The following is a 19,132-nucleotide window of genomic DNA, read 5'->3' as shown; positions in this document are numbered from 1 at the left end:
TAGCTTTACTCAACAAAAGCACCTTTAGTTTAATCAACAGAATTTTTCTACATAGGTTACACAGGCCTACAAGGTTTATAAAACTGAGGTTGATATACAATTTGTGTTGTTATAATGCTGGTGTCCCTTGCTATTCTCCTCTATCAACATTATATCTTACAAGGAATGACAGTGTTCTATACCATCATGTTTTCTCATTTGCTACTGTTGTGGTTTTTACACTTGAAGAAAGGCCTCTGGACTCACAATTTCCTTTCTCATGTTAGCAAACTGTCTTTTGAACCAATTGACCTGCAAGCAGAAAAAAACAAAATTTTTTATGAGAGTAGGAACTTGTTAAGCCATTCTTCTGCATTTTCTTCCCCTAGTCTCCATTCATATCATATAATGAAAATGTATAATGTAACATTAACATGCAAATGAATATATTATTTCTTTAAAATATTAAAGCACCTTGGAAAGCGTAAGTCTTCTCATTAAAAAAATTATTATTTTGTGATATTTTAATATCAATTTCCATCAGGAAATCAGGACCTTCTCATATTAGTGGCCAAACTGAATGAGACCAAAACACCAGATTATCTAGAGATGCATTAAATCATATATAAGTAATTAAGTAGGACATGAATTATTTTCTAAAAGTCTAAACTACCTTTTGCATCAGATCCAGAAATAACTACCTGTAATAGTAAAACCCCATACACTTCTAATCACAGTGATCTTGGAAATTGTGAGAGTACAGCACCAAATACAATGGCTTATTTAGAAATAAGCTTTGCAATCCTGAATAGGGTTGAAATTTTATGTGTTAAGTTAAAATGCACAAAAATCCCTTCACCAAACAACCAAAAAAACCACCAGAAATAATAATAACCTGAAACTGAATGGCTGTACTGACAAATTACTTTGTTCTATCAAAGGAACAGAAGCACTTTCCATCTTTGAATGCAATATTTCTGTCCATCAGTAAGATACTGTAGTGACCTTTTTGTGCCACCACAGATGTCAAAAGGACACTTATGTCCACTGCTTTAAAAATCTCCTTTTTCCTAAGCCGACATTACTCCAAGTTCTATGACTCTGCATCAATAACATTATGACAACATAAGTGCTCAAAATCCATAGCAATGATTCATAAATTCACTTTCATAAAAATAAAATTTAAATTCAAGCTGAACTGAAGCCTTGGAAAATCAAACACTAATCCTTCAGAAAGTAAAACGAAAGAATAATTGACAAATCTATGTCTGTAGCACAGTATGCTATATCATCTACTTTTCCAGGGCAGTTCTGAGAGTTTTAATCAGAGTTGGCTTACTGCTTCATCCACTGAAAGAAAGGTAAAATACTTTTCAATTTCAACAAAAGCTAAATTACTCCACTGCGGAGATGAGTTTAAGGAATAGTAAATCCAGCTCAGGAGATTCCTTCATGGAAGTAGTTATCAGACACTGGCATTTTGCACATGGTGTAGCAAGCACTATCCCAAAGGAGGAGACTGAAAGACAAGGTACTGAACCTCCTATTTTTCTTGCCTATTTTTCTACTGGACACATCTCACCTCTACAACAGCTACCAGACACTACAGAAATCAAACATGAACCATAACCCCTTATGAGGGACTGTGCATTCCAAGACTGTGAGTGCCTGTCCTCATCCCAAACATGAATATGGATAGCCAAGACTCTCACCACGTTCCCCTCAACAATTTCCTTGGCACAATTTCAGGAAAAAGTTTACTTCTTCCCAGGGCTGAGCAGCCACATGGCCACCCAAAGGATCTACCTACCCTTTGAGCTCTATTCTCCCCTATCAGCCCTTCCATCTATGCATGGCCATGGTTTTTGGAGCATCATCTCTCAGTGGCACCAGAGTGAAATACTCAGAAGTATTGACATCACACCCCTGATGAGCCAGTCTGGGTGGACAGGACTGTGATGGAGAGGGGGAAGCAACAGGCACCAAAAGCTATAGGGATGCTTCACCTCAGCCTCACTGACTCCTCAGTTTTTTGTGTCTCACAACTACTTGTGAGAAAGATACACTCTAATATAGGTGTAAACCACCATGCATTTTCTAAATAGAGCACACATGCATAGGAAGTGTTACAGTGTTTTTAGTTATCTGGCTCTGGTTCGCAGAACAGAGCGTGGTAATAAATTCTCCTTGAAAAGGAAAACCACATAGAGATTTAACTAGGCAAGAAATAACAATTGAGAGTTTGAAATTAGGTTTGGAACAATAGGTACATTAAGAATCCCAACTGCAATAAAGGAAGACAGTGTGCTTTCAAAACTGGGGCTAAAAAATTAGCTTTTGTCTCATTGATATAGAATATCTTCCCCACCCTCCGTGTCTGCCAGCATCTCAGAACTCAGACACTACTTAGAATAATAAATATATAGTATTAGCATCCACTATTTTGGTCATTTGTATCCATTTCTTGATAGTAGAATTCTTGAAGTACCACAGGGGTCTTCATTCCAAACTGCAGTACTCTGAAAATATCACATTTTTCTAAGGCCCAGGTTGTCAGCCAAGGAAAGCTAGAAAAGGTCACACAATCTGAATAGTTTTCAGTTCTCGCGCATCATCAGAAAGGCCTCTTGATACAGCATGAACAAGCAAGGCAAATGATAGCTAAAGATCTTCCACAGCACTCAAGGCAACCAACCAAATATGATTGATTCTCAGAGCTAGTATAATGAAATCTACTAATTACTTATTACTTGCATCACTATAATTCCTAGGAAGATTAGTCACAGAAAGGAATGCCTTTGTGCAAGGGACTGTACAAACAGAGAGCAGAGCACAGTCATTGATACTGCTGCAACTGCCACCAAAAGAGCAGCCGTGATCAGTGGACAGGATGATGTATATCCTAGCTTAGTTACCATTTTTGCCAGTCTGCCCGAGAAACCTTCTCAAGCTTATTATGTCAATTAAGATCTCCTAAGCTTCCTCTCTACTAGGACCTTAAATATCACAGCAGTGCTACTGCAAGTGGTTGCTCCAAAAACACAACATGAGCTTTCCAGGAGCAAAGTTATTCTCAGTAGAGCTACCTATAACCCTCAGACAAGGTGCTTGAAAAACCCGAGACAAATCAGGCATCTAAGTACCTGAGTCTGAGGCAGGCTTTCTGACATGCCATCAGTAGCCGCAGCATCCTCACCTAGCAAACAAAGGTACCTGCAAGCCCCGATTCGTGCATCTTTTACTCTCAATGCCGCCTTGTTCACTTTGCCTATAAAGGCTTTGAACTTTCCAGGAGTGCAGGCACAGTTACCAATGCTGCAGTATTAGCAATGGTGAGACCTTCTGTCCATGCAGGACGTAGGAAACCACCAGCAATGTCCCCCTGTGAGCCGACGGCAATGCAGAGGCAGAGGTATGGGGCCCTGGACACCTGCCCTGCCTTGGTTCCTCCGCCATGACCACCCTCGTGGGGCAGTGCAGGAGGCCACCATACACTGCCCGGCTGATGGCCCGGGGAGCAACTACGGCCACCCTTATCACTACCGCGGCTCACCCCACAGATCTCGCAGCAAAGCATGAGCAGCTTCAGCCGGGGCCAAAAGCGAACAAGGGAGGAGGGCACAGCTATAAGCCATGAGTCTCGAGTCTTTTAAATTTAAGAGGTTGGAGTTGCTAGCAACATACAGGCCGGCAGATGAAGAGAGCTGTCACCTCACCAAGCACGACACATCTCTTGCGGACGGGGACAGTCCCTGGACGAGAGGAAGCTCCGGACGGGACACTGCCCGGCATCAGAGCCGCGAGTCTCTGCGCGGCAACTCCGCGGGATGCGCATCACTCCGGCCGGCACCCCCCGCCGCTCCCGGCTTCCCGCCCGCGCCGCTCCCTCCGCGGGTACCTAGCTCCGCTTATTCACCAATAGGATGACAAATCTCCCGGGCGTGTGTCTGTCCCGTCCTTCCAGACAGAGCTGCGTCCCCATCCCGGCGGCGGACCGGCCGGCGAGGTGAGTAACCGCGAACTGGCGGCACCACAAGAGCGCTTGTTTTGCTTTCCCTTCTCCTCCGCCCTCCCCTCGCTGACACGGAGGCCGTGAGCCGCCGACTCACCCTCTCCCCGCTGGGGCCGGCGGCGCGGGGCTGCGAACGGCTCTGGCGAGCGGGGCAGCGGAGGGGCCGTGCCGTGCCGTGCCGTGCCGTGCCGCACGCCGCCGGGCGCGAGCAGGCTCGGCGGGGCGCGGCGCCGCCGCGGGGCTCCGGACACTCACCTCCCGCCTGCCCCGCCGGCAGCGCGCAGCTCCCGCCGAGCGCGGCCGGCCGTGCCCGCTGTCATGTGCCCGCCGCCTCTCGTTAACCCTTCCCGCGGCCCGGGCTGGCCCCGCCAGCCGCGCCTGCTCCGCCACGCGGGGGGAGCGGCGTCCCACCGGCAGCGGCCCCGCGGCGCCCCCTGCGCCCAGGGGACGCGTGGGGACACGGCTGGATAGGGGCGGGGGTAGCCGGGGCTCCGGCGGGTGGTGGAGGGGGATTGGTAGCGTGGCCAGGTAGGGGCTGGAAGATGCCGACGGGGAGGCTTCGAGGGGGGACGGGCTGCATAGACGCTAGAGGGGATGAGGGAACCGAGGGGTGCGCTGGAGGCCAGAGGTGTTTGCAGCAGGGGAGGCGGGGGGGATTTTGTGTCTGTGTGTAACGGGACCGGGGGGAACTGCGGTGCTGCGCCACTTCTGCAGGAGGAATGTTTAGAAGCTCTGGGGGCTGCAGGCTCCCTGAAGGATAGTCTGGGGGCCACACGCTACGGGCTTTATGAGGAATGCTTGAGGGGTTGCACGGAGGCTGTAAGTGGGCTTGGATAGGACCTAAACGTTATGGTTTTCTCGTGCACGGGCAGGGAGCAGGTAAACCAGAGGAACAGGGCTTTGGAAGTGGGAAAGAGGATGAAGGGGCTTAATATCTGGCATTTTTCCACCAGGCGTAGAAAGCTGTGATATGCATGCAAGAGCCTTTCTCAATTAGAAGGAAATCTGACTTGAAATTGCAGGACTAGCAATGTGATAGTGTGAGCCATTGGCAGTATTGTTGGCAGTATCCACTCAGAGCAAAAGCACAGGGATGCTGTGGCCCCAAGCTGATGATCAGTTCTTGCAGTACCAGTTGCAGCCAAGAGGTAAATGCCATGAAGAGAAGAGCACCCATTGCTCTCAAAAAGACTCCTACACATGTAGGATAAGGCCCAGCAACTGAAACATGTTGGTTCTTTCAGTTTGGGTCCATCTTATTCCCCTTTGGTGTAATTGGGGAATTGAGAATATAAATGAGCTGAAGCTAGAGATGAATAAAGCAGCTAAAAAGCCAGGCTCAGAGAACAGCAAATTGCCTAATCACTCCATCTGCATGAGCACATGAGCATGCAGACCTCATGGCAGGGCATCCTATCAGCCAGGGAGTCTCCAGCAAGGGAGCCCAGTAACATGGTTGGGCAACTGAAGATTGCTGCAGGCGTGGGCCTTTCATGCCAAGCATGGCCAACCCTGCATTTAAAACAATTTTAAATCACAGTTCTCCAAGAATAAGAATGACACTGTGGCAGTCATTATTGCTTCTTCCAAGGTGAAGGGAAGCCTGTATCCCTATTGTGCTGTGAGAGCTGTTAGCAGGAGAGTTGAGGGAGGGGGATGTGTTTTGATGCTTTCACATCACTGGGCTCCTCAAGGCCAGCCTTGATCCTTAGCTGAATAAACTCTTCCAAGCTAAAGGTCCTTTGTCATTCATTCATATTGCATCCAATTAATGTGACTGAAGTTCGCAAGAAGTCAGTGTTGCATTCTTTACATACCCAGAAGACCTAGCAGACATATTGAGGCTTCAGTCTTTCTTTTAAAGTTTCATTGCTTTCCAGTGTTTTGGGATTTTTTTCTAAGTGTATGGACACTTAGAGATTGAGATACTTGTAAATTTACTGTTCATAGCACATTCAAAGCAGAAATATTTTTAAGCTGTGAGTCTGCATTAAATAAATTGCTTTAAATAAGCCCTGACAATATCAGAAACCAAATCTAACCACCATTAAAAAAATCTCTTTGCCTTATTAAATTATTTATATGTATGGGAAGTAATTTGTCTCCATTTTTCAAATGAAAAGAAGTGATAAATCCTATCAATGTACCACCTTGAGAAACACATGGTCTAAAACAAGATATAGGCAGCCTTTGCATAGAGGATAAGAGTTTTTACTGCCATGGATGTAGCCTGCTGAGAAGTCCTGAATATGAAGTAAAGAGGACAATCAGAACCTCAAATTAACAAAGTTAGCATTAGAAACTGCAACTTATATCTAAAGATAATTCTTAATTTTCAGTGTACTGAAATAGCAGCAAAGTTTATGTAAAATAAGACAGGTAAGACTAATAAGTGCATTAAAAGTAAGTGCATCCAAAGTTTTCTTAGTGGGTGACACAACTGCATGTTCATACCTGTCATACAGCATTGCATATTCATATCCATCAGTATGAACCCATACTCACTCCTCACATAAAGCACACATCCCAGTTATGAAAAGGCTATGTCTTAGTCCTTCAGAAAACTACTACTTATTCTCTACTGCAAATTTTATCCCCTCTATCAAAAAGCATGCATCTATGCACTATGGAGCTAGTGGATTCTGAAATTCAAGAAATGTGTCTGAATCCACAGTAATACCTGTGAACTTCTTCTGCCACCTATCCAAGATCTGAGGGTAAAAATTTATATTTGTCACTTCAGTCCCAATTACATTTTCATAGTTCAATAAATTTTTTTATTTACTGCTCAAGGAAATGTATAGTTACGTGCTATATGAAGGTACAGTGAACTTTGAATTAAGGCTTCAGTTTACAAACTATCAAACACAGAAGCATTTTTCAAAATACTCTTTTTTAAAGAAAAAAAGTTCCCTTTTTCTTCTTTTTCTCTGTCCCAAAGTCTATTGGAATAACACAGTATCCCATCAGTCCTTGCAAAGTCTCTTCCTAGCCTGATTCTTGTATTATGTCATTTGGTTTGTTGTCCTAGAATGTTATTCCTAGGTATGGAGGAAAAGAGAGACATGCTCACATAAATCCTTGTCACCTTTGTCCCAGGGAAAGACCATCTTTGTAAGTGAGCCCTGACAGGAGATGGTCAGTGGCTAAAGATTCTGAAAAGAGCTCATTCAAGTAGGAGAAAGAAATTAAATAAAGATGAGTTAATTTATTTTCTTTATTGGTATTTTGGAGGCCTTTTTGAGAAAGGGAATTACTCTCTTGATGTTGAAGCATCATGTATGGAAACTCAGATTTTTTTCAGTGTCCAGAGGAAAATCATTGTAGCAGAGGGAACAGAGAATAAGGAATGTGACAACCAGAAGATACAGCTGGTTTTAGTTTTTCTTATCTCTTTCTTCTGTATGCTGGTAGGAGCAGAACTCACCTTTTAGGGGAAAAAACCTAGGTACTAGGATTGTAAGACAAATTAATTTTGCATTTCTATAGCAAATCTGAAAAGATTTTTGACCCAAACACCTTTGAAATTGTGGCAGTCAATTTAATGGGAGGGCAAAATTCCACTGAAAATAGAGAGAATCTGAAGAGTAGCTAGAATACAATGATACTTGGTTAGAGAATACTAACAGAATTAAGAGGGCTTGTCTCTTGTTGCCTTGGACATGCTGATTTGAACAAACCCAAGTCTAAACAACCATTCCTCAGATGCAAACAGAAATGCAGAAGCTTTTTCAAGCTGTTTGGGTTTCGGGGGGGGGGTTTGGTTCATGTGCTTGTCTTGGGGGTTTGGTTTTGGGTTTGTTTTTTTTTGGAGGGAGGGGAAACAGATTAAAAAATCTTACTAACTAACACTGTTGGTCTAATCCTTTAATTTTACCTCAGATCTTCCATTTCATATCTATTCTATTTTCATAGTTGCTGTGTAAATGAGAACAATATTTTTGCTAGTTAAGCTGATATGACAAAAAAAAAAAAGCTCTTTAATTCCATCTTGAATACTTTTACTGACACCAGTATATTAAAATATAATTGAATTGGGTTTTTGTGGTTTAGCTGTAAAATTAAGTCTTGCACCTCTCCCATCTTAGCTTAGACTGACTCCTGGCAAGAAGGAACTCTGCAAGGGGCCTCTGCTGTTTCCCATCATCCATGGCTCCAGCATCTCGGGGCTGATACCTCTTTTTTTTCTAGTTAAAAAAATAGGGTATTATGGGCATAAGTTTTGGGGTTTGATCCTTTTTCTTCATCTTTCCAATCACAGGTCACAGGTTGCATTTAGCTGGTCTTCACAGTACATCAAGGTGGGCTGTCTGATACCATCATGACATAGCAGGGCCTCAGAATTTTTTTCTGTGTTCTATTTCCTTTTTCTATATCCAGATTTCAAAAATATTAAAATATTACTTTTTTTAGTGGGTTTTACTTGCTATGAGGGAGATGAGACAACATATTTCTCCTCCACGCTACAAGAAACTAACACTTATGAAGAGCATATTGCTAAGATCTTCAAAGTTCCTAACAGCATCTAGATATCCTTGTAACAAATCAGTTCCTCTCCTTGCAGCTCCAGCAATGCACCCTGCACTGTGAACTGAAGAGATGAATAAAAGCTGTTCCACTCCCACTCTTAAATGTAAGCTGTCAGGTGGAGAGAAAGCTGCCTGTGGAATAAATATGAAAAAAATACATGCATTCTACTAACCTCCTCAAAGAAAGTGAGTTTGATTCCCCAGTATTCTTGCACAAACAAAGCTGGCACTGGTAAACAGGATTCATTTAATTAAATTGTAGTCTAGTTTTATACGGTACAAACACACATGCAGAACCTTTACAGAAGAATGCAGTCATTATCTATTTAGGGTCAGAAAATAAAATTATTAGATGAAAATTAATTGCAAGGGAATTCTACATTCCTACAATGCACCTGAAGAAGCTGGAACTGAGACTGATGAGTAGAATAAGTTTCCCAAGTCTCATAAAAAAATAATCAGTGAAAAGACTTAATATCAGCAGTGGAGTTCTGCTAGAATATATTAATACTTAGCTGACACTTTTTCTAGGTATTTCATATGCTGTGGTTCAGGTCACAAAGTGGGAATATCATGTACATTGACAAACAGGTGAAGAGAACAGAGGGACTGCATTTGCTTGCGTACCTCCATCTTCATGCCTGAGTCAAATTTGAAGTCAAATTGAGTTTGATGTTGACCAAAGCATACTAAACCAAACGTGTCTGATTTCCATGGAGAAACTATGAGGGATTTCAGGCTAGCATGATGTCCATTCCCTAATACTTACTGATGAATAACAGTGCTAGAAACATTGTTATAGGTAGGATGCTAATTGAAGGCAAAGTAAGAAAAAAAGAAGGAAATTTCCCACAGTCCACTTAGAAACCTTAGAAGAAAATGCTGTGATAAAGTGGAACTACTGTTTGTCCAACAGTAAGATCTTCTGATATTAATAATGATTTCTTTGTAGGCTCCAGCAATTTTAGATTGAACAGCAGATAAGTACAATGTTGAAACTCACTTTTCTTGTTTGGGAGAGTAAGCATTTTATTAATCACTTCAGTGGTATGCATATAACACTGCAATTTTTTCTCCTACTCTTGTTTCTATGCCTACTCACCTCAACACTGATTTTTAATCTTAAATTTTACTTCATATCCTGTAATAAATACTGACATGTGTGTAGTTAGCTTTCTTCAATGTAGTACCTTTGGACTTCTAATAATTTAGAAAAGAAACTAATTTAGTTCAGAAAATACTGGGTGAAAACACACTAAAAAGTAGGTCCTTAATCGATCAGATATTGAACAATTCACCTCAAACATGGCTGTCTCCAGCAGTCAGTGTGCCTCTTCTCAAGGGTGACATGGAATTAAGGAGGGGGTCTGGGGGAGGCATATGGGTGAAGCTATGGTGTTGAATGCATAGTATTGCCACAGGAAGCCCATTACCTGTAACAAGGCAACAGCTGTCGCCATGAAGCCTGAGTAAAAGGTACCTTGACTTAGTACTCTCTACCATGTCCTTAAGAAAATCACCCACACTCCCTTCTTTTCATTGTTTTAGTATATTTCCGTTATGAGAAGATGTTAAATTTAAAAACAATGTGTGAATAATTTGATGTTACTCTGGTTCTTGTTCAATTTTACATAGAATTCATTCTAATAGAAGTCTAACTTTTTCCTGGGATCATATATTTCACTGGTAGAATATGTTTCTATGTTTTCTGCTTCTGCACCATTGAATTTTCTCCTTTAAACAGTATTTCGCCACTTGAAGTTAGAAAGGACTCCTATAGCCTCTACTGAAATTAAATCAAAGTCCAGATAAATGGCTGGTCACACAAAATTCTCGAAAGGTTGTGTTTAGACATATGTAAGAAATAAGAAAGTTGTCTATATGCTAGGTAGATCAGTATCAAAATACTGATCTGACTTTGTTCTCACAACAGTACTCACTCATATTCCCAGCCTAGCTGATATAACTGTATCAACATATCTTCACATTTAATTGGCTCTATAAGAACTACAGGGATGTAGTGTATTGGAAACTCATCTCCTGAGTCTTTCCTTGAATTTAAGTAAAGCAATGCTAAAAACTTCTCTTTTTTTCATCCGTTTGTAAAATGGATAAGAAAACAGCTATGGTGATCTATATAATACTACGATTTTACTTAATTCCATTGGAATTAATTATTCTAAGCTGTAAGAGTCTACATTGCACCAAAAAAAAACCTTAAAATGTTGCCAATTCCCTATTGTGCTTCTTTGCTCCAGTTTAAAGAACCCAAAACAGAAAAGAATAACACCAAGTCACATGTTCCACTCTTTATGGGCATATGAGTGTCTCAGAAATGATCAAAAATCCACAAGTGCATCTAAATTTTTTAATAAGCTGCATTTTTACTTATTATTTCTTATACTGCACAAAATTCTACTCTATGGTATGCCTATGCACTTCACTAACTTCTGTGAACCTGACAATACATATCCATAAGCATAAGTGATTTAGGTACGTTTCTATCTATTTCCTTTACATTGCTAAAAACATATTCTGATCCTCCCAAAATGCTGCTTTTTGTATTTTTAATGTATTTTGTAAGGAGCTCACTTTTAAAATTTCTTAATTCAAAGCAACTTACTAATTTTCTGTGTGCTGTAACTGAAGGAGTTTGCAGTTCCATGAAAATCTCTGGCATTCATGGATTCAAATGGAGTTGACTTGAAAAAATAACACTGTCAGTAAAATTCCTAAATCTAATGATTAGACAAACAAATCTAGTGAGCTTTAGCTGTAGGAGAAAAATCTTCCGAGGTTTCCAGAGAAATGCTGTGACACTTAATGAGATCTCCTTCCTTTCCTTTTCTACCTTCCTGATCACACTTGTAATGAAGACTGAATCCTGACTTTCAGAAACACTTATAAATTATTCCTTGTGCAGTTGAATTCAGACTGTTGTTTCTGGGTTAGATTCAAAGTGTCATATGTGCTAATATAGTTCTTTATTTTTCTGACAACTCTGACAACATAAAATATAACATGGGGATATATAAATTGTGGAAGAACCTAACCACAGAGAAACAGGAAAATTAAATGTAAAAAATCTTTATAACACATTGTGCCTTTTTTTTTCTTTCTTTCTTGTTGCCATCCAAGAACTTTGGCATCATCTCTTTTTTCAAGAGATACCGTATCTCTAGAGAGAATATATGTACACACATATGCACATATATAAACTCAAAAATCCAAGCAACAGTTATCATATCAATGTCTGATGAAAACCTGTACCCATTAAAATAAAACAATACTGAATGCTAGTAATGACTATCAATAGTTATGAACATTTTTGTTGCATTCCAAAGTCTGTCTTTTTTTTTTCTGGAATTTTCACAGCACAACATGTTACTATTACAGGGAAACATTTCAACAGCTTGAATTGATTTGATTTCAATAGAAAAACATAAAAATACTTAAAATTAAACAAGTTTTAAATGTTTAGCTGGACTGCAGACATGGCTTTCAGTATGTCACAAGGTAGGGACACTAGGAAAGAAGGAAAATACAAAAAGAAATGCTGTCTGGCTAGAAAGCATGGGTAGGCAGAAGGGCATTCCTCAAGCTAATGATTTTTCAGAGCATATGCCTTTGTATACTGGCACAAATGAAAACCTTATCTCTAAAGTAGATGCTAATTAACTTTCACCGCTGCACCATTAATACATTCCCAGGTGCTTTCCAGCTTTGATGTTATAGTGTCTGGGAGAGGGGAAACTGCTGACTGCCTATTCAGACAGCTTCTCTTTTAGGTGGCTCATTCCATGAAACGTATTTGCCCAGCCAGGACTGTCCTACAGGCCCTGATATATTGTGAAAGAGAGAGAGTAAGAAAAGGGCACCCAAATATGAGAATGAGGCACTGGGTCTTATTTACTGAGAGCTTGGCATCACATTTTTCTACTCAGGTCTTGCTGGAGCTCCTCAAAACCTGTACTTCGAAAGACCACAAGCACCTTAGGTCTCAATAGAATAGACTTTTACTCTCCATTCTGGTCTGGATGATAATTTTGGATGTTGGCCAACTATTAATGTTCCATGGTAAGTCTTTTTTAAAACTCAGGCTAACTAATAAATTAATAATATAAATAGCAGGGGCAAAAAACTCAGCCACCTCTGTCTTTAATTGCCTGTTATAATCCCAAGTCCTCTGATCATTTCTGTTACATGGCATAATAAGATCATTAGGTGATTTTTTAGGTTCTTATGATTACTCAGCTCAAGACAGAGCAGCTATTATAACGCAGTTTCACCCCCAGAATAATCTGTTTCTAACGAAGCTCTGCTACTGTTTTTGCAACAAAGGATGCTGGTAGGTCAAGTAGCAGTCATAAAGTCAGTGGATATGTTCAAGCATGGCTGACTCCTAAGTGACCTTTTGTTGTTATAAAGTGTCTATACTCAAGTATCCTTTTTCAATATTCTGCATTTCCCTATGTATACAAGGTTTTTTACACATTCTACTATTTAAATATAAAAAAAACCTCTGTGGTATTTATTATATAGAAATATAGAATATATTTCTATAAAATATAGAATCATACCATGGCTATGGTTAGAATGGGACATTTAAAGATAATGATGACCCATGGCAGGGACATCTTTCATTAGATCAGAGTGTGAAACCTGACCTTAGACACTTCCAGTGATGGGGCATCCAGAGCTAATCAGAGCATCTGTTCCTGTGTCTCAACACCCTCATTGTAAAAGATTTCATCCTTGTATCCAAGCAAATCTACCCTATTTCAGTTTAAAACCATTGCTTCCTCTCCCCATCACAAGGAAGTTGACTGCAATGAGGTCTCTCCTCAGTCTCCTCCAGGCTGAACAGAAAAACTGACCTGAGCTGCTCCTAATATGGCTTTCCTTCTAGACCCTTCACCGTGCTCATGGCCCTTTGGACGGTCCCCAATAGCTTTATATCTCATTTATTGTGGCACCCAGAGCTGCCCCCACCCCTCGAGGTGAGGCTGCCCCAGTGCAGAGCAGCGCAGGACAACAATGCTCCGCTTGAGGATGCTGTGCCTGAGGATGCTGGGCCTGATGCCCCCCAGGACACGGGTGGCCCTCCTGGCTGCCAGGGCACTGCTGACCCATGTTCAACTTGCCATAAGCCAGGACTCCCAGGGTCCTTTCTGTGGCATTGCTTTCCAGCATCTCATTTTTCTGTACATCCAGGGCTGCCCCCTCCCAGGTGCAGAAGCTCTAATGCCATGGGAAAACACAGGACACACAGCCTTTCCAAGCACTGGCTGCAGAACCCCACCACAGCCAAAGCTGGAACTTCCATAAGTTCATGAATCAAGGTCTAAATCAAACTCTTTGAGGTCCAAATTCAGCTGTAAGCCTGAATGTTCTCCTTTAGTCTAGGCCTTAAAAATAATAATGTAATATGTACACAGAAGCATTATCTGGTTTTCTTTCCTGAAGCTTATTTCAGTGGTTTGGAAACCATGTTCCTAAAACAGTGTCAGGGGAAAAGAATCACTATCTTCTTTCACCACTTGCACTCCAGCACTGCACACAAACACTTGAACAGTAATCAAAAAAATAAACCTGTTATTTCATATAATCATATTGCTGTTAAATAAGGGTTACCATCTCATAAACCTTTTCCCTAAATGCAATCTGAGGTTCAATCCATGTGTTGAAACTGGTTTTTCAAAGGTACTAATCGCTGTTTTTCTAATGTGAAAAACTCTATTTCACCACTCTTCAATACTAACAAACAATAAAAAGATTTCGCCAAAAATCCTAGACAGAATGTTACAGGCATCTGTGAAAATGCAAATCTGCTTAAGGTAGGAGAAAATCAGAAGTCCAAGAATGCAAGTTTTATTCTAACTTAGAGTTGATTGTCCATCTTTAAAAAACAGGATGAGCTGGAGTCCTAATTTTTTCTTTTTTGTGGCTCAGAGAAGTCAAAACATAATGCTTACTAATGTCTTGCTCTCAAAGTATTACTTGAGAGCAAGAATCTGTCTGAAAGGATACATGACATTTTTATTTGTCACAGTGCAAGCATGTGAGATGTAAATAGATACTGGTGATAGACAAAGACACTTCAGCCTGCATTCAGTGTTAGTGTGATAGTACTGCAAACCAGCATTGCAGTTTTCTCAGAAGTGGGTTTGCAGTGACCTCTGTAGGACAGACCTGAGACAGGGTCTTTTCATGCTCCAGACTTGCTTTTTGAGAAGCCATAATTTTATTGTACACTGCTGCAGCTTCAACAGAATCCCAGTGCAGATTTTCTGTGTATATATATTAAGATAAAAAACTGGGCCTTCAGCCCCTGATGATACCCAAAATGCCTGACAGTTATGCTGTGGCAGTGTGGTAGTGACCTCCCCACTGGTCCCTTCAGCCTTTGACATCTTAGTGCCATTTGTCAATATGATTAGTTTCTGAAAAGTAATTTCTGTGAAACCAGCTGTTTTTGCTAGATTTCAAGTTCTGCAGTAGACAGAGATCTCCTGGCAACCAGACTGGCTCACCTGTCACACGGAGATACAGCCACCAACTGCAGAATGTTCAATTCAGTGTGACTGTTGGGATGATTTCTTGAGTAAGTATGCTGCAAGACAGGGACAGTTTGTGCAGAATTTTGATCTCTTGCCTCTTGAACATTTTTAAGAGAGCAACATTGTCTACCTGTCCAGGGAAAAATCAATGGGGAAAAAGCAGAAGTTGAAAACATTGAGTTACAAGTTCACACACTTCCTATCCTAGCCCAAGTTTCTGAATCAAAGAGACAAAATTAATTCCAATGTGTGTTGTTAAGCCAAGTGTCTTTGACTAGTTCAAGATTCATACTACTCACTTACCCAGAAAGCTGCAGTAAATTATTACTTTTTATGACTACCCTTTACAGGCCTTAGGACTAATCACCAATGCTCAGGAAATACAAGGGATCAGGGCCAGCAGCAAGGGTTTGTGAAATGTGCATCTTGCTTGACCAACCTGATCCCTTCTATGGTCAGGTGACAACCTTAGAGGATGAGGAAAAGGCTGTGGGTATTTCTTCTTGAACTTTAGTAAAACCTTTGACACTGTTTCCCACAAAATTCTCCTGGAGAAAGTCTCTGCTTATGGCTCAGACAGGCACCCTGTTCACAGGGTAAAAACCTGGCTGTATGGCTGGGCCCAGAGATTAGTGGGGCATGGAGTTATATCCAGCTGGTAGCCAGTGACCAGTGGTGCTCCCCAGGGCTCAGTACTGGGGCCAGTTCTGTTTAATATCTTCATCAGTGACATGGATGAGGGGATTGAGTGACCCTCAGTCAGTTTCCAGACAACACCAAGCTGGGTGGGAGTGCTGATCTGCTGCAGGGCAGGAAGGCTCTGCAGAGGGATCTGGGCAGGCTGGACCATGGGCCCAGGCCAGTGGTGTGAGGCTCAACAAGGCCCAGTGCTGGGTCCTGCCCTTGGGTCACAGCAAGCCCAGGCAGTGCCACAGGCTGGGGCAGAGTGGCTGCAAAGCTGCCCCAGGAAAAGGCCCTGGGGGTGCTGGTGACAGCAGCTGAACATGAGCCAGCAGTGCCCAGGTGGCCAAGAAGGCCAATGGCATCCTGGCCTGTGCCAGCAATGGTGTGGCCAGCAGGAGCAGGGCAGGGATTGTCCCCCTGTACTCAGCACTGGTGAGGCCACACCTCAAATCCTGTGCTCAGTTCTGGGCCCCTCAGTACACGAAGGACATTGAGGTGCTGGAGCAGGTCCAGAGGAGGTAATGGAGCTGTGAAGGTTCCAGAGCACAAGACCTATGAGGAACAGCTAAGGGAGCTGGGATTGTTTAGCCTGGAGAAAAAAGGCTCAGGGGGGACCTGCTTTGAACAACTACCTGGAAGGCTGTGGTGAAATGGTGATCTGTCTCTTCTTCCAGGCAGTTAACAATAGGACAAGAGGAACTGTGCCAAGGAATGATATTCAGGTTGGATATTGGGAAAAATATCTGCACTGACAGAGTGGTTAAGCATTGGAACAGGCTGCTCAGCGAGTGGTGGAGTCATCATCCTTGGAAGCATTCAGAGAAAAAAGAAAAATACAGCACTTCATGCTGTGGTTTAGTGGGCATGGTGGTATTTGACCAGTGCTTGGACTTGATGGTCTTGGATATCTTTTCCAACCCAAATTATTCTGTTACTCTGTTACCTGGGAAGCAGTATTGCAGCAAATAAACCCAGCCAAATGCTTGGGTGTACTGGCAAAGGCAGAGACAGCAGATCCAGGGAAGTTATCCTTTATCTGTTAATGATTCATCATTTATGAGGTGGATATGAATTGCTGTGTCCAGTTTTGGATCCCAATAATATAGGGAAAAGATTAATATATTCGGTTAGGTTCAGGAGAGCCCCCTAGCCTTCTGTCAACCTGGGAAAAGGGATGGGAGATCTGTTGCTTTTTTGACTTCATAGAATGATAGAATGGTTTGTGTTGGAAGACACCTTTGCAGGTCATTTAGTCCAACTCTCCTGCAATAAGCAGGGACATTTTCACCTCGATCAGATTGCTTAGAGCCCCATCCAACCTGACCTTGGGTGTTCCCAGGGATGAGGCATCCACAAGCTCTCTGGGCAAGCTGTTCCAGTGTTCTACCACCTCATTGTAAAAAATGTTTCCTGATGTCTAGTCCGAATCTACCCTTTTATTTTCCTATTTTTGCCCTGTTGTTTCAGTCCCTCCAAAAAACGTCTGTGTTAATCTTCTTCATAAAGCCCACTTAAGTAGTGAAGGGCTGCAAATAAGGTTACCCCAATGCCTTCAGGCTGCTCTGATCTGTTCATCCCCAGCCTGTGTTAATACCAGAGGTTCCCCTAACCCAGATCCAGCACCTTGCATTAGGTCTTTTTGAAACTCATGACATTCCCATGGACCCACTTCATGAGCTTGTCCAGGTCCCTCTGATGGCATCCTGTCCTTCACATGTGTCAACTGCACCACTCATCTTGGTGTCATCTGCAAACTTTTGACAGTGCTTGATCCTTTTGTCTGTATCACAGATGAAGACACTAAACAGAATCAGTCCCAAAACAGATTCCCAAGGGCCACCATCCATCACTGATTTCCAGACAGACCTCTGGATCCATTGCCCTCTGGATGCAGCCATTTAGCCTTCTCCACTGAATAGTCCATCCATCAAATTCCTCTCTCCAATTTAGAGAGAAGGATGTTTTGGGGAACCATTACAAGGCTTTACAGAAGTCCAGATAAACGTCATGTTTATCCCTTCCTTGCCCCCTGACCTCGTCCCTCCATCACAGAAGACTGCTTGGCTGGTTAGGCAAGACTTGCCCTTGGTGAAGTTGTGCTGGCTGTCTTGAATCACCTCCACATGCCATAGCACCTCCTCTAGGCAGATCTGTCCCATGCTCTTCTCAGGCACAGAGCAGAGGACTTCCCAGCGTCCTCATATCTATCCTCATACCTTTTAAAAGATGGATACAATGTTTCCTTTTCCATTCACCGGGGACTTTGCCTGATTGCCATCACTTTCCAAATATTATGGAAAATGGCCTGGCAACTACCTCAGCCAATTCCCTCATGACTCTGGTATCTCATCAGGTCCCATAGATTATGTCTGTTCAGATTTCTCAAGTAGTCTCGAACCTGATCTCTTATAGTGGGCAGACTTTGCTCCCCATCCACTTCAGAGCTGTGGGAAGAGATTGTTAGTGAAGACTGAGGGGGAAAAGCTATTGAGTACCTGAGCTTTCTCCTCATCTCTTGTTTTATTCATCAGAGAGTTACACTTTCTCTTACCTTCAACAACCTCGTGGGAGGATATAGGGAAGGTAGACACAAATTCTGTTCAGAAGTGCACATCAATAGATGAAAAAGCAAGAGACCCAAGCTGGAGCATGAAAGGCTCAGGCAAGAAGTATTGAAATGTTTTTTACTATGGGTGTAGTTAAACACTGGGAACAGGAAGGTTTTTGAATCTGTCTGCCTATTCAAAGCTGTGATTAACTTGCTGTTGTTGACCATGATGAGGCTCAGAGTGATTTCCAGAGGTGCTGGAGGGGTCAGCCACTTGTGAGTCTTTCAGTTGTCTTCTACACAAAATTGTGCCAAGAAAGCACTGATTTTTTTTTTTTAATTTGCTGCTGTTTAACTCAAACTAACAAAAAGCAGTAACTATTGAGCTCCGAAGTCTAGCCTCTCAGAACAAAAATATTTCACTGGCAAATGCCATATGCCTCATGATTTTAAATTGTAAAAGCTTCAGAGAGCAGTACAAATTCTGATGCTGTAGAGAAATAAGAGAAAAATGTTTTATAGTTCTTCCAACTGAAATGACCATGAACAAGCACTCAATTTCCATGAAGATGCCATCAAGACACAATGAATTGAGAAACCAGTATTGAACAGAGACATCTGCACCAAGTTTGTTTTTACTTCAAACAATATTTTTCTTGAAAAATAAGTCATATCATGGCTGAATAAAACCACATTTCATAGGTGTATTTAAGTGTTTTTTAAGTGGAGATCACCTCAATTAATGGCAATACAGGCGGTGAAAGAATGTTCTCTATTTACAGATGAAGAGCCTGATTGAGCCTGGATATATTTACAGCCT

At 42.0% G+C, this 19,132-nt stretch overlaps 1 protein-coding gene and 1 long non-coding RNA gene across 8 annotated transcripts in view; one reads left to right on the top strand and one right to left on the bottom strand.

Moving 5' to 3' along the window:
- GLIS3 (GLIS family zinc finger 3) overlaps positions 1-4,400 on the bottom strand; it is a 155,800-nt gene extending 151,400 nt beyond the window's left edge. For 5 of the 7 annotated variants that reach the window (XR_013179898.1, XR_013179897.1, XR_013179899.1 and 2 more), the window contains exon 1: positions 4,089-4,217. Coding sequence is in view for 1 of the 7 variants with exons in the window: in XM_077171515.1 (XP_077027630.1) it covers positions 4,247-4,311 (65 nt within the window). In the remaining 6 variants the exon portion in view is untranslated. Of the gene's footprint in view, positions 1-4,088; positions 4,218-4,246 lie in introns of those variants that run through there. The other 2 variants (XM_077171515.1, XM_077171513.1) reach the window with 2 other exon arrangements.
- The window catches only part of LOC143692037 (uncharacterized), a 35,771-nt gene continuing 20,409 nt past the window's right edge, over positions 3,771-19,132 (top strand). Inside the window, exon 1 of the long non-coding RNA XR_013179900.1 lies at positions 3,771-3,985. This is a non-coding gene — a long non-coding RNA (uncharacterized LOC143692037). The remainder of the gene's footprint in view (positions 3,986-19,132) is intronic.

The sequence above is a fragment of the Agelaius phoeniceus genome, chromosome Z (assembly GCF_051311805.1).
Source record: "Agelaius phoeniceus isolate bAgePho1 chromosome Z, bAgePho1.hap1, whole genome shotgun sequence".
NCBI lineage: Eukaryota > Metazoa > Chordata > Aves > Passeriformes > Icteridae > Agelaius > Agelaius phoeniceus.
Note: the sequence above shows the minus strand (reverse complement) of the source record. Positions and strands in the feature narration are given on the sequence as shown.